Below are 15,245 nucleotides of genomic sequence, written 5' to 3' on the forward strand. Positions count from 1 at the left end.
GCAAGAGAGTTGGAGGAAGGAAAAGAAAAGGACCTCTGCAGACCGCCCCTCTTTTTTGATAACTGAACTAGGGTAACCTTAAAGAAGAGAAGCTGGCCGTCCTTGCGCCCCCCGGGGACAAGGCCAGCAGCAGTTTACTCCCTTGGGATCCCTCTGGGATCGGGCGCAAGATTGCCAAGTTGCTGTTCAAGCGGCGCAACCAGCTGCTCCTCCAAGCGCAACGCAGCGCCTCCTCCAAGCGTTCCGCCTTTCGCTCTCGGGAGGGACAACCGCGTCCAGCTCGCCAAAAACCAGGCAGCTGGCGGACGGCCCGTCCCCCTTTCTCCCCTCCGCTGAGTCGCTGAGCCGCCCAGGGGCGGTCCTCTCCAAGCCGGCCATCCCACCTGGCTCTGCCCGCCTCTTCCGCCGGTGAACCACGGCGAAAGCCGACCGGGCGCTGCCGACTTTTAGCCAGCGGCAATTGTTCTCCTTGCCTCGGCGGGATGGAGCAGAAGCTGGCCGAGTTCCGGGCGAATCGCCGCGCTTCTAGCTCCCCGACTCGCGTTGTGCCCGCTTCGGGAAACCCTGCCGCCACCGAGACCGGGGACAGGGCCTCAGCCCAGGCTCCGACGGAGGTCGGTGCGTTTCTACGCCCCGACAACGGTGGTTGCCAAGTTGCCCTTTGCTGGTTTTTCCCCCCCAGTCCCGCAGACATGGACAACGGAGCCAGGCGCATTTGGCAGCTGCTTCCGTGCCACATCCCGTCAGAGCTAGTCCTACGATTGCATCTTTTTTGCCTCCCTGAAGGGGGCGATGTTGCGTATAAGAAAACTTTTAACGCTAGGCTAGAACCTTGTTCCTGGAGGGAATCCAATAATAATACAGTATCCTGACTTATCTAACCGCCCCCCCCCCCCAATACCTTAGATCTGCCTTAAAAGTCTCCGTACCTGGTGCCTGTATGTACAGGTAGTTCATAATGGACAGGTAGACATTTTTTGCTGGCCCCTTTTTTCCAGTGCCCCAGTCTTTGATTTCATGGTGGTCTCTCCAGAACTAACCAGGTCTAACCTTATTTTTTCAGCATCAGTAGAGATCAGCCAGATACTGCCACCTTTGAAATTGTCTTGCTCTGTGGATTTCTCCAATGCCAGTAAAAATAATAATAATAATTGATTATTGTCCCTGCAAAGGCTGTAGTTGGAAATTGCAACATGAGAGGTCATGAAAACTTGCAATTCTTAATTCTTCAGCATATGCATATGTACTTGTTTTTCTTGCAAAAGGGGTTTTTGCTAATTCTGCATTTCATCCAGAGATAAAGGAAGAGTTTGATGCTCTTCTTCCCCTTTGTATTTTTGTTGGGACTACATCTACACTGTCTCTATGAGGGCGGATAGGCTTGATTGCTAATAATTTGCCTGTGGCCAAGCAGCATGGCCAGGTGTGACTCTTTTTGGTACAGCTATATTTCATTCATTATATTAGTTATTAAATGTATATCATTATGGTAAGAAAGAGAGAGGCATTGAGACCATGTATACTTTTGGGAACATCTAGATTGCATACTGTAGTTCCTTGGGATTTCTGGCACTGAATACTGGTAGTTCTTATCAGCTGCAGGCTATAGTTCTTCCATGATTTTTAAGGGAAACTGATCTAATGCCTACTATGAGGCCTTTTGCCTTTTGCCCAGACATCTTAAATGGTCTAATTTTATGTAGCATTTTAGTCTTTTAATAGATAGATATTAGAGTCCAAAACAAGCCACTGTATTATACAAAAAATTGTGACGTGTGTCCAAAATGGTATCACACACCATGCTGTCAAGTCAGCAGGTGATAACTTATTGGAAAGCAAGTTAGTAAAATTTTAAATCAAAAGTTGTGAAAGGCTTATAGGCACTGATAGTTTACTACTAAATATTGGTGGCTGAAAGGATGTTGAATAGTTAGGGATATAAATTTAGCCTTGTACTTGATTAACACTTGTCTGACAAAAGAGCTCATAGCCACTTAAATAATCCATGATTATTGAACAGGCACATAAGAATCAGATCTAAGCCTTATTGTTTTCATTATAATATAATGGTAATACAATATATTTCCTTATAATGAATGTTACTAATTAATGGTAGTACTATATATTTACTTCTAATGAAATGTTACTAATTAAGATAACTTTTCTTCGTAATCTAGCTTCGCTCCAGTACTTCCTGTAACACGAGACTGAATTTAATATTTATTCTGCCATGGAAGAGAAAGAAGTTTTAATCTCAGCGTTGTAGGGGAAAGTAATAATTCAGTTTAACACTATGGCCACCGTGCAATTTTAAAAAGTTCTCAGGATTTTTTTAATAAGTGCTATTCCAGAAAAACGAACGTGACTATTTTCCAGCAGCATGCACTCACTTAAATGGAATAAATAAATATTGGAAGGAGGGCCTTCTTTTGTTTAATTCCATGCACTGACCTTGCTCCTCCAACATGTTAAAATTGCGTCAGTGGAGTGATCAGTGTATCATGGGAACACCAAAAAGGGGTCAGTTGGCCCAGCCAACTAACTCCTGGGGTTAAAAGTGGAGCCAGTTTTGCATAGGGTAGAATTAAAATCCACCCACACAACTATGCTATGAGAGCACCAAAACCCAGTTAGAGCTTATTATTATTTTTTCAAGAGAAGAAAAATCCAAGCCATCCCTTTACAGAATTCATTGCAAAGACCTAACAGCACAGAATATACCTATCAAACATGAATGACGGTAGCCAGCCAAACAACACTTGTTGTGTGGGAGCAGCTAGCAATGGAACAAAATTTTGCTAGTACTTTTCCAGTGCCAGGACTTGTGAGAATTCTTGGAGAAAATTGTTGTGTAAAGATCTGAATGGCTTGATGGGCAGTAGAAGTCGGTAGCTTGTCCATCTGGTAGCTGATGATGGCATATGGAAGACTTGCATCTTGGAATATCTTGAAAAACAACTTTAGAATATAAAATTGAGTGACCAGTAGAAAAACAATACATTGAAATGTCTTGATTGTATAGAAACCGAATTAAACTATTGGAAAATAATTATTTGAAGGAAGAATGAAAGGATTAAAAACAAGGGCAAAAATTGAGAAAGTTGTAGGTATGTTTTTATTATGCATTTTAGCAAGGTCATGACAATTCAAATGTATAATCCAGTTATTTTTATTTTATTTCCCAGGAATCCGGTCAAAGATCAGAAAACCATGAGGCCCAAATCATTACATCTCCTCTGCCACGGTGGATCCATTATGTACTAAAGAATGAACTCTTTCTCAAGTTTCTTCTCTGGTTGATCCTACTTGGACTGTTTGTGGAACTGGAGTTTGGTTTGCCATATTTTGTTCTGTCTATGTTTTATTGGATCTATGTAGGAACTCGTGGTCCTAGGGAAAGGCAGCCTGGAGAAAAAAGTGCATATTCTGTATTTAATCCTGGCTGTGAAGCTATCCAAGGAACTCTCACAGCAGAACAGTTTGAGAGGGAATTACAGTATCGGCCTTTAATTGAGAGATAAATAGACTAAAATTCATTATTGTATGCTTAACCTGCTCATGAATTACAGAGAATAATTTGTTTGTTCAATTTCTTGTGATATTCTGCAACATTTTTTTATTTTTAAAAAACACTGAAGATGTGAATTCTGTTTCTAGTGTTAAGAGAAAGGATGGCTATGTAAACTTTGTCAGACATCCATTGTTAAGCTTTTTGAACACCTGATAGACAAATAAAATGAAGAAAAACTTATCCAAATAGTTGTTTGAATGTTTCTAATGAGAAGCAGGCTTGGAAATAATGGGATACCTATAGCTGTTAGTGTATTGGAGAACCCCAAAATTGCAAAAACGTTGCCTGCTCCATTTTCTCACGAAGCAGTTTAAGAGTATTCAACACACTTTCCTTGACTTTGAAGAAGAGGGTTTAATCCAGACTAGTTCACAAATTATGAACCCCATGATTTCAGAGGGTTTACTTCACATTTATATTAGTGTTTTGCCATCTAATTATAGTATCTTTTGAAATAAGTAAGAAGTAACAAGAATATTTTACATATTGATCTTTGCAAAGGAAACTGGTTTCTGATTTAATCTGAATGTTGCCTATATTTGACAACAATGGAGTTTTTCTGCAATAGGGTAGCAGCCCAATATAGAAATTCTTCATTTGTACTTGTCTCGTTGATAGGATATAGACCTTTGCATATCGTGTATAATTTTCATTCAGCCTAGATTATTTTTGAAATTCAGCAAGTTTAACCAAAACCAAGTGTGTAGTTCTGACATTTAATGTTATTCTAATCAGTAGCTATACATGACCAAACTTTTTTCTCTAAGGTTATTGAGATTCCCAATTCTAAAGGCATTCTTTTCGTAAGTGGTATAAGCATCCTTTTCACACATAAGCAGTCTGTGCCTTAAATATATCAAATGAATGTGGATCAGTTTACAGATAGTCCTGTACCTATGACTATTTGTTCAGTGATCAAAGTTATGACCGTGCTGAATGAATCACTGGTCCTCAAAGTTCTATCCATCCCAGCAACCTCACAATCATGTGATTGTGATTGGACACAGCTGGTTGCTCAGTGCTCTGGGAATTTGTGTTGTCATTTTGCAAACTTCCCTGCTGGCTTCTCTACTCACCTCCTCGTTCCCTTCACTACCTAGCAGCAGACACTTACCTGCTTGCTGGCCTGGGACTTACATGTTCTTGCTGGCTTCCCCACTGATTGTGAGAAGCTGGCAGGAAATTGCCTCACATGAGGACCATGGGTTCAGTTAATGGCAGCAACCTGGACTGTAGGGATTGCCGTTGCTAAGCAATGTGGATGCTCTTTATGATTGCATTGCTTAGTGATATAATTTCCGGTCCCAATTACCATTGTCAAGAACTACCTAGAATTTGGATTTGTTTGTGCCTTTGAATCTGTCATGATTCCTGGTAACTATATGGATAAGGCCATGCAGTTTTCTTGGCAAGATTTCAGAAGTGGTTTGCCATTTCCTCCTTTCGAGGTTGATAGAAAGTGAGTGGGCCAAGTCACCCAACTGTTGTTTTTTTTTTAACCTAAGGCAGGATAGGAAGTCATGGTGTCCAGTTTTTTAATCTCGGGCCCTTATTAACTACTATAACCACTCTTAATTTAGATAAATACTTAGTAATAAAATGCAACACCAGTTTTCTTTGTAGACTTGTAAATATAAATCTTGAGAAACAGATAAGCAACCTTGCTGTTCAGTTCAAAATCAGGGGCCTTCAAGCTGCTATCTGCTGTGAGGTACAGGATCATACAGTGGCAATACTAAAAAAAAAAAATCTGCACTGGTTATTAGTTGCTTACTAGTAACAAGTGTTAAGATTGACCAATAACATCCTAAACTCCCCCACCCCACCCCAAGAATATGCAGTGTTTGAGGTTGTGTTCGTCTCCTTTTCTCACATTTTTTGGACAGTCTGTATAGACTTATAGTGTACATATTGTCTAAACAGCTGAGAATAGGGATCAAACACAAACATATATTGTATTTTTCGGAGTATAAGACACACCTTTCCCCCTCCCCAAAAAAGGGTGAAAATTTAGGTGTGTCTTATACATTGAATGTAGCCCCGCCCACCCACTGGCCCCCACCCTTTGGCCTATGTCTCATAGCAGTTACCTCCTTGCAAGCAAACAGCAAGAAAAAACAGCTCCTTTCAGCTTCAGCACAGCCTAATTAGCACAAGTTGATTGGATCGGCTTTCCGACTCTCAGCTGATTTGCTCTCAGCTGCTTTACACAGGACTCTGCTGCTTGCTGCAAAGAGGTAAATTGCTGGAGCAGATTTTTTTTCCTTGTGCTAATCAAGCTATGCTGAAAACGAAAATGAAAGTAAAGCAGGCTGTTTGCTGCACCGAGGCAAAATTGCTCAGAGGCAGAGGGAGATTTCTTTTTCTTCTTTTCCTCACCAAAAAAGGTAGGTGCGTCTTATACTCCGAAAAATACGGTACTTTGCCAGGCTTTTAATTGCCCATTTAGTACTCTGTGTTAATTTATACTTTTACATTTTTATGTTTTCTGTTTTCAATTTTATTGGTTACCTTCAGTATTCACTGGGGCAGAATGGCAGGGTGACAGTCGTCCAGTCCAATCAAATCAAATACTACAGGAAGTGGCAGTGTAGCCATTTCACTATTTGTTCCGAATTTGTTCAGTCACCTCAGTTTACTCATTCACTCATCACTTCTTGTGTCATAAATTCTATTATTTGATTGTGTAGTGTGTGAAGTATTTCGTTTCCCAATCTCTCTTCCATTTGCAGTTCTATGAATTGCACTGCAGACCCAAATTGTTTTTTCCTAGCTCCTTGACCATTTCTTGTATACTTTTATTGCATTTATATAATTTCTCTATTTTTTCTTATAAGCAGAATAATATCTGTTGGTTAAAACTTTGACAGAACTTAGTAATTACGGTAGCTGCACTTTCTATCCTTCTATTTGCTTGATAAGTGAAAATCTATTTTGCCTCAGTTTACTCAGTGCTTGATTGCTTTAACAAATGATTTTACATTGATTCCCTTTCCAATCTGATACAGAAGCCATTCTTTCATCCTCATTAGAGCATATTTCTTATTTGAATTCTTCAAAAACTCTTGGTAGCATAAATATGATTTCCTAATGCAAATTAGTCAATCGGATCTAGAAATTAATCATTTTCTGAAGTCCATTATGACTGTATTGAGTTTCCATGGCAACTTTCCACTTACAAGTATATTAAATTTGATAGCACAGTACTTGCTTTTTTCTGTTCTGATGAGAACATTTAGTTCATCAACAAAATCAGTCCAAAATAGCAGCTTTCTTTTGACGAACAATAGCCCTTTAGAAAAACTCCATTTTATTTCTGCTTGTTAAGCTCCTTTTTAAATATAAATCCAATGTTAAGAGGAAGAATAATCAGAGCTATTATCTATGGAAAGGTTTGCATGACATAATACAACCCTTAGGTTATATTTTGGGTGGATTTACAGGTTTGATTTAGAATTCATTAATATTCTCGGATTTGAACTTTTTGAGTTAAATATCCTATTTTTAACAAACCCCTCAAAATATTCTGACATAATTTACTTGTTATTTAAATTACAGCAATAAAAAAAACAGAAAAAAAATCTTGTAAAAGAGCAGATATGGTGCTTTTCATTGGTATAATTGACAATGTCACCATATTAATGTTAAAAGCTTAAGTAGCCTACAAATAGGCAATAGTATCTTCAGAAGAAATTATGGTACATTTGATGCAGCAAATGAGATGTGTAGCAGTGGTCTATATGTTTGTAAACCAAAAAAAAAATATCTGTATATCAGGAGTTGCTTATGGAAAGCCAGAGAATTAAATATTGAATACGAGTTGCTGCAGTAATTTAAATCATTAGATTTGAGACCTGATTAAGTCAAATTTAAATGTAATCCTATGAAACAATTATCCAAATTCAGAGGTAAATATGGATGATCCACTTTTAATATTCAGTGGCCAAAATTATAATCTGGCATTAAAATTGCAGGTTTAAAATATTGTTTAATTTTCTTTTTTTTTTTTTTTATTGAAAAAGTTTTAAAAACAAACATATTTTCCCCACAACCCCCCCAACCCCCCTCCCCCTCCCCGACTTCCCAGAGCAGAACACAAGGTATTTCTATTGATTTTTAACAATAATCTAAATTGCATAACCAATCATTAAACTAACATCCCTAAATATTGTTTAATTTTCTTGTTGAATTACTAATGCTTCAGTATTTACACTGGATTATATGTGTTTCTTTTGAAAGTACAGAAGAGGAATTATATTTGTTAATAACAAAGCAATAACAAAGTAAGGTGTCAGCTAATAAGAAGACTAAAATTATATTTAATTTTACAGAGGTGGGCCAGCATGAAAAGCACAGGGAGCTGTCTTTAGCAGCATTTATGAGAAATGGATACTAACTTCTAATGGGTAAAAAAGTAAGGTAAATAGGGTATGTCAAGAAGCCTAATAGTATTGCTGATTACCTGACTTCTGACATTTTACTATAACATGTAAGGTTAATCCTGCCAACCTCATAGCATAAAACTATCCTAAATTTTTGGACATTTATTCAAACCATTTATTTAACTCAGTAGCTGGATTCAACGCTTGATGTTTTACACATTATTTCTTTACCGTTTTTTTAAAAAATGATTTTTATACTGCTTAGCTGAAAACAGTTATATGGACAGTTTGAAATCTCCATCCCAAGGAAAAGAGACAGACAGAACACGTGTGAATGGGACTAATTTTTCAGAATATTTTATAAGTATTTTTTTAAATTTTAAAGTACATGCAATATTGAACACTTTCTAAACATGAGTCAGAGCAGTAATAACAAAAACAAGGCATTCACTCATTTTTATTAATCCTGAATATATCTTTAGGTCCATTTACAGTACAAGCAAGTACTTAGTTCCATACCTCAGAAGCTGAAGTATTTGTATGTATAACTATCAAATGCAACTTTACTATCCATATACCTTGAAATAGAGTCACAGTGAGTAAACAGGTTGCTGGTGCCTTTAGCTGTTCAATGCATATAAACAAGCACTCATACAATACAGTACATATTCTGAAGCAAAGACATTTCGGATGCAGATTGATGCATATATTCCCTTTCTTATACCCATCTACGCTAATCTGGTGAGGAATATTTTAAATAGATTGCTTGCAATCGCAAACATATATCTTACTTCTCAATATTTCTACAGCTTCAAAGGGGAAATAAAAGAAAATCTTGCCACCCCCTCCCTCCCCCCCCCAGCTAAATTAAGTTCGTGGAAGAGTTACTAGCCACATTTAGAGAGTACTAGGCAGCCTGTGGATCACTTTTGGTCATCATTTCAAAGATATTTCCTTACTGAAACAGAGAAACAGAATAATACTAGCAGGCAAAAAAGAAGTGGAATGACTTCCAACTTCTTGTTGGCTTCCCCATTGAGTTTCTGGGATACTGGCAGGAAGTGTCAGAAAACCTTCCTTCCTTCTTAACATTCCTGTGGCTTCCCTATTTATTTTGCTTCTGGGAAGCTTGCAGGGAGAAATTCAGTGAGGAATCCAGCAGGAAGTTGCAAATCCAGGACCAGCAGGCAGGTAAGTGAATGCTGCTGAGTGGGGAAGGGAATGAGGAGGTGCAGTGTAAGTCAGGGCGCATGGGTGCAGAAGGATTAGGAAGGATGCACAAGAGGTGCTGTGGAGGATGCACAGAATTGCAGCGTGGGTTGGGAATATGTGCAGGGGTATATGAATGTGGCATGGGTCAGGAAGAGAGCATAAGAGGTGTCGTGGGTTGGGGAGGACACTTGGGATACACAAGTGTTGGCACTGCATGAGCACAAAGGAGCTGGGGAGATTGCGTGGATAGGTAAGATCTGAGCAACATGCAAATTTCCCTGCTGGCTTCTCCATTGACTTGTTGGAAGCCGCCAGGGAGCATTGGAAATGAGGATCATGTGACCCTGGCTGATTGTGGCAGTACTGAAGCAGCAGCAATGCAGTACAGCTGAAATGGTCACAACGTACCTGAATTTCATCCCCACAGGAGTAATGAGCCCCTGCATTCTGTAAATTTACCCATTTGAGGTACCTTGGTTCAATAATGGTTGCCCTATGATGCACCATTTTACACAACTGAAGGTTACAAACAAACAAGTTTTAATAGCACATAATTATCTTCAACAAATGAAAAACAGAACACCAAGAGAAGAAAATGCTTGAGCCATATAGAAGAGCTACACATTTTTAAAAGCATTTTTCCTTCTAAATGTAAATTACTTGGAAAAGGTCTCTCCAGGTTAGGTGTATATGGTTAGGCAGATACAGAATTCCTAGACAAGGCTTCCTTTGGAATCTGCTTTGATGCTGATAGGTTTCCATCAGGTTTTCCTTGAGCCCTCTTACATTAACCTAGGCCAACACGGTTTGCATTATCTATTGGGAGAGCCCAATTTGGGGTTTGCAAATGGTGATCAGATCTTAACTGAAATGGTGAGAAAAACAGATGAGTGAATAAACAATTTTCCATTGGAATCTCTATCATGTTTCATTTTCATTCAGAACTTGCTAGTCACCAATTCAATGCATGTTTTTTCATTGATCTATGATCATTTCTTCAGATTGAAGAAAATATTTGGAGGGGCACTTTGCTTCATGGGCAACTCTGGTATATGCTTAGAAGATCAGGAGAAGTCAAATCTTTGAGACACATAACTATCTTGATGCTCCAAAACAATGGATTAATGGGAGTTTCATAAATTGCATAGCGTTGTGAATTGCACATACAGGTAGTTCTTACTTAATGACAGTAATTTGGACCAGCAATTCCATCACTAAGTGACACAGTAGTAAAGCATAATGTCATGTGACCATACTGACTTATGGCGATTGTGGCAGTTCCAGTTGCTGTCATTAAATCAATCCCATACAATTATTAGGTGCACTTGTCATGTGATCATCATTTGCAACCTCTTGCTGGTTCCCCACTGATTTTGCTTTTCAGAAGTCAGCAATGGTCGCAAATGGTGATCACTTGAACATGGTGATGCTGTGGTAGCTTTATGATGACCAGTCTTAAGTCTCCTCATTCAGCAGAGTCCTTCCTCCTCATTAGGTGGCCAAAGTATTTGAGTTTCATCTTCAGAATCTGGCCTTCTAAAAAGCAGTCAGGGTTGATCTCCTCTAGGACTGACCAGTTTGTTTGCCTTGCAGTCCAATTTTAGCCATTAAATCCCATAGCAATTTAACAGACTTTAGTCACAGGAGGAAACAAATAACTGAGTTCACTAACAACACAATTTTACTTATGAGAAGGCAATATTTAAGCAGATTACTAATGAATGCATAGAGGAGAACTGCTTTATAATAATTAACTTCAGCTAATCATAAAACTTATTTTGGTAGATATCTAGGACTGTCACAAGACAAATTACTTGTTTAGAAATAGGATGAATGTTCTATGTAATATGACCAGTTTATCTTGGTGGTAAACCCAGACTATATTACATATCACAGCTTGTGGCTGACTTTAGAAGCATTGTGACATTGTAACCCTTCTCTACAAACATAGTGACTTATAAGACTGAGTCAAGTCTTTCACCCCACAGTCTCTCACTTTCAAAATCTGCCAAAAATTGCACAAATAATAGTTTTAAATAGCAATTATATCTACCTATAAATCTCTGATAATGAGTATAATGAACTATACAAAGTATAATTGGAGAAAAATATGCAAATACAATTTTTAAGGTCCATGAATTATAAACAGTCAGTGGCTAATCAGTTACATAAAGTATCCACCTATAACTGAAAATTACACTTCCATTTTTGCTTACTTGGAAACAAACCTCAAAAATTCTTATCGTTGAACAGACAATTATAGGGCTGCATTGTAAATTTGAGTCAATCACTGTTGCAGTGTTTGAAGTGATGGTTTTCCTAAGAGTTTGGTAGGATCTACCGTTTCTGTTCCTAAAAGTGAGTGTACAGCTCCACATTTCATACTTTGAAGCCAAAGGAACTTTAGATTCCACCTGACTTCAGGTTTTGAAGGCAGATTTTCTGTGGTCAGTACAGTAGGTTATATTGGACACAATGGTTCCAATGACTTCATCTATTTGTAAGTCACACAAATCATGGACAGGGGCTCTAACAGAGATTTAACATAGCTGTCACATGGGGAAAGTTTTTTAATGTCTTGTATATAGCATTCAGAGAGAAGCGTTTTGCAATTAGAAATTACAGTTGTGGAATTGGACTATAGTAACAACAAAGTATTGAAGGCAATAGTTCTTCCAATAGACATGGGGATACAGGAGGGAGGTGCAGCCAGCGCAATGGTTATACTGAGTTAATGAAAGTGCTTATGAGCTTTATGTGTTCTAGGATGGTTTTTTAGATGCATTTTTTGTTTTTAAATTGCAGTATTGTTCTTTTTATTGTTTTATATTTTGTTTGTCTCATAATCTCTCTCTCTCTCTCTCTCTCTCTGTGTGTGTGTGTGTGTGTTTTCTGAGGTTTTCGTGGGTGTTTGTATGTAGGTCTTTGGTTATTCGGGTTTTCTCCTGCGTAAAATTGGAAGTGACTTGGCGACGTTTCGACGAAGTCTCATTCGTCATCTTCAGGTTGGTGTTTTCGGCTTCGTGCTTCTAGGAGCAATGTGTGATAGCAGTTGTTTCTTCCTTTTAACTGCCAGTGGGGGTGTGAATTGATTGGGTGGGAGCTTGGCTGTGTTCTAATTGGGTGGAGGTGTGTTCTGATTGGTTGGGGCCTTGGCTGTGCTCTGATTGGATGGGGGTGTGTTCTGTTTGGGTGAGGGCTTGGTTGTGCTCGGGTTAGTCTGAGTTGCAGGGGGATTTGAGCTGGTGAGCTGCGTTGCTGTTGTTTGGCTTCGCGTTCGTGGTCGTGCCACATCTTCATGGTGGGTGTCAGTTTGCTTCATGTATGGATTGGAGGGGTTTAAAGTGGCTAATGATGCAGCTGTGGTCTGGCTTCTGGTTTGTGGTCGTGCCTCATCATCGGTGTTGGTTTGGGTTTGCTTTTTGCGTGGATGTGTGGTGGTGACATCCTGTGTGGTTTTCGTGAGTGTGAGTCTGGTGTCATTCTTTGTGTTAGGGACTCGTTTGTCAATAAAGGCGGGTTTCCCAATGGCTGGTAGGCGGGAGGTATCATCTCGTTTATTCATGCTGTGTGGGCGTTTTTCTATCTTGATGGCTTCTCTGATTATTCTGTTGTTAAAGTGTTCAGTTTTGGCGATAGTTCTGGTCTTTTAAAAGTCAATTTCATGTCTTGTGGCTTTAAGGTGTTGGACCAGGGAAGAAGTTGGTTCCTCTTTTCTGACTGAGTTCTTGTGTTCTTCAATGCGTGCACTTATTCTTCTGTTGGTTTGTCCGATGTATGTGGTGGGGCAGGCAGTGCATGGGATTTCATATACTCCTTGATTTTCTAACTCAATTTTGTCTTTGGGGTTTCTTAGGATGGTGGATATTTTTCGGTTTGTGCAGAATGCTGTCTTGATGTTATGTTTGTGGAGGATCTTGCTGATTCTGTCTGAGGTGCCTTTTATGTATGGGAGGAGGGCTTTGCCGTTTTCTTGTTCTCTGTCTTGGATTTTAGTGGGGGTTTCTTTTTGGATTAGGTTGGTAATCATATTTCTTTGGAATCTGTTGGATGTTAGTACATTAATGAGAGTGTATAGTTTGGTTTTTAGGCGTTGTTCGTCAGCTAAGTGTTTTGTTCTGGAGATGAATGTCTTGGCTACGGAGTTGATCTGTGCTGGGTGGTGGTGTGAGAGTGCGTGCAGATAGCGGTTTGTGTGTGTTTTCTTCTGGTAGATGGTGTGTCCTAGGGAGCCACTGGATTTCTTGTAGACTAAGACATCCAGGAAGGGAAGTTGGTTGTTAGCTTCTGTTTCCATGGTGAACTGTATTTTGGGGTGTAGGCTGTTGAGGTGTGTGAGGAAGTTGTCCAGTTTTTCTTTCCCGTGTGGCCAGATTATGAAGGTGTTGTCTACGTATCTAAGCCAGAGTTTGGGTTTGTGATCAGATTTTTCTAGAGCTTGGGTTTCAAAGTGTTCCATGTAGAGGTTTGCAATGACAGATGAGAGGGGTGATCCCATGGGTGCTCCTTCTATTTGTTTGTATTTTTGTCCGTTATAGATGAAGTATGTGTTGGATAGGCAGTGATTGGTCAGATCTAGGATGTGCTTGGGGGGGTTATATTTGTTTTGGATAGCTGTCAAGGCTTCTTTGATTGGCACTTGGGTGAAGAGGGATATGACATCAAAGCTCACGAGTAGGTTGCTCGGCTGTAAGTTTTGTTTCTTTATGATCTCTATGAACTGGAATGAGTTTTTTACATGTGAGGTGATGGATTCAGCATAGGGCTGTAGTTGTTTGGTGAGAAATTTGGCTAGGTTTTGTAGAGGTGAGCCTATGGAGCTGACTATGGGTCTAAGTGGGGTTCCTTCTTTGTGTATCATGGAGAGACGAATGAGACTTCGTCAAAACGTCGCCAAGACACTTCCAATTTTACGCGGGAGAAAACCCGAATAACCAGTCATACACACACACACACACACACACCAAAAATAACCTGTTCATACCCTATTACACACTACAGTGGTTGAAACATGAATAACAATCCATTAAGCTTTAAGAAATCCAGGATCAGAATGGCTACAAACATTACTATTGCCATATTCTGCTTGCCATATTCTGCTTTAATCCAATAGCATCTATTAAAAAAAAATATTAAAACAACATTGGCACATAACAAATTCAGGTTTGAACTGTTTTTCAAATTAGCACCAGTACCCATCTTTTTATTCTGATGAATGTTTTAGGAATTATTGACACCTTGAAATGGATTTACTAATAGCAGAATATGGAATTTATATAGTTTTAATTCATTCCAACTGAGGAGTCCACTTAATTACTAAGATTCTGAAGATTTCTCTGCAGCATGAATGCCAGCTATCTCTCCTATTGGATTGTGAGCTGACCAAAGTGCTGAAATTATAGCTCCAAAATCAACTCACTCAAATCATATTTCCAGAAGACAGAAAAAAAAGCTATGGTCACATATAACTATACTGTGCAGAATGTTTATGACCAAGACATCTGAGCACAAAGAGGCAGTTTTCACACATATACCTTCTAGGTTTCAGCATAATAAAATATAGCATTTCTGTCTATTCTTACAGGGACAGTAACATAATCCACTTAAAAATACAAGACAATAAGCTATTAATTACTTTGGTTCATACTAGCATTTAGGCAGCTTTCTGAAGCAGTGAAGGACTATGCAAGAGCTAAGGCATAAAAGGCTAGGGTATACTACAGCCAAGTAGTTCTTCAGACAAAAAAAAAAAAGCTAACAAGTCTGAAACCGTGCAACAAAAAGCAACATATCCCATTACTTCTGACATTTGAACAAGAGTTGTTCAGGTCTTTCCAGGTAGCAAGAAAGTAAACTTTCCCAATGCCGTTGGAGCTACTTATTGTAAAAAAGCATTTACTGGACTTGCATTTCAAATATTTTTTTAAAAAGTTAAACATTACTGCCTCAGGACTGCAGAGAACATGTTTTCATTAGCATTAATGACAAAAAGTACTGGCCCATATTTTTTAACTATAATGGGCATGCTCTTTTGTGAAAAGCTTATTACAGCCAAAGTACTGTAGAAGATATTTCTCTAC

General features: G+C 38.9%; 1 protein-coding gene across 2 annotated transcripts; it reads left to right on the top strand.

Moving 5' to 3' along the window:
* The first annotated feature begins 388 nt into the window (after nt 1–388).
* SAYSD1 (SAYSVFN motif domain containing 1) lies at nt 389–3,720 on the top strand. Of its 2 annotated transcripts, none has more exons than XM_070949847.1 (2): nt 389–614; nt 3,186–3,720. In XM_070949847.1, exons 1-2 carry the CDS (start codon nt 483–485, stop codon nt 3,519–3,521), a joined length of 468 nt encoding a protein of 155 aa, XP_070805948.1. In that variant the 5' UTR covers nt 389–482; the 3' UTR covers nt 3,522–3,720. The 2 variants fall into 2 exon arrangements, 1 of the variants encoding a protein (XP_070805948.1); XR_011600760.1 differs by having other exon boundaries at nt 530–618; nt 3,186–3,274.
* The last annotated feature ends 11,525 nt before the right edge of the window (nt 3,721–15,245 follow it).

The sequence above is a fragment of the Pituophis catenifer genome, unplaced genomic scaffold (assembly GCF_029215685.1).
Source record: "Pituophis catenifer annectens isolate HBS135680 unplaced genomic scaffold, rPitCat1.0.hap2 SCAF_1, whole genome shotgun sequence".
NCBI classification, from domain to species: Eukaryota; Metazoa; Chordata; class Lepidosauria; order Squamata; family Colubridae; genus Pituophis; species Pituophis catenifer.

Excerpts from the sequence above, each read along its gene's own strand:
- SAYSD1 (XM_070949847.1), top strand. The coding sequence starts at position 483 with ATGGAGCAGAAGCTGGCCGAGTTCCGGGCGAATCGCCGCGCTTCTAGC. Across the intron at positions 615-3,185 it reads CAGCCCAGGCTCCGACGGAG|GAATCCGGTCAAAGATCAGA; the intron begins GTCGGTGCGTTT and ends TTTATTTCCCAG.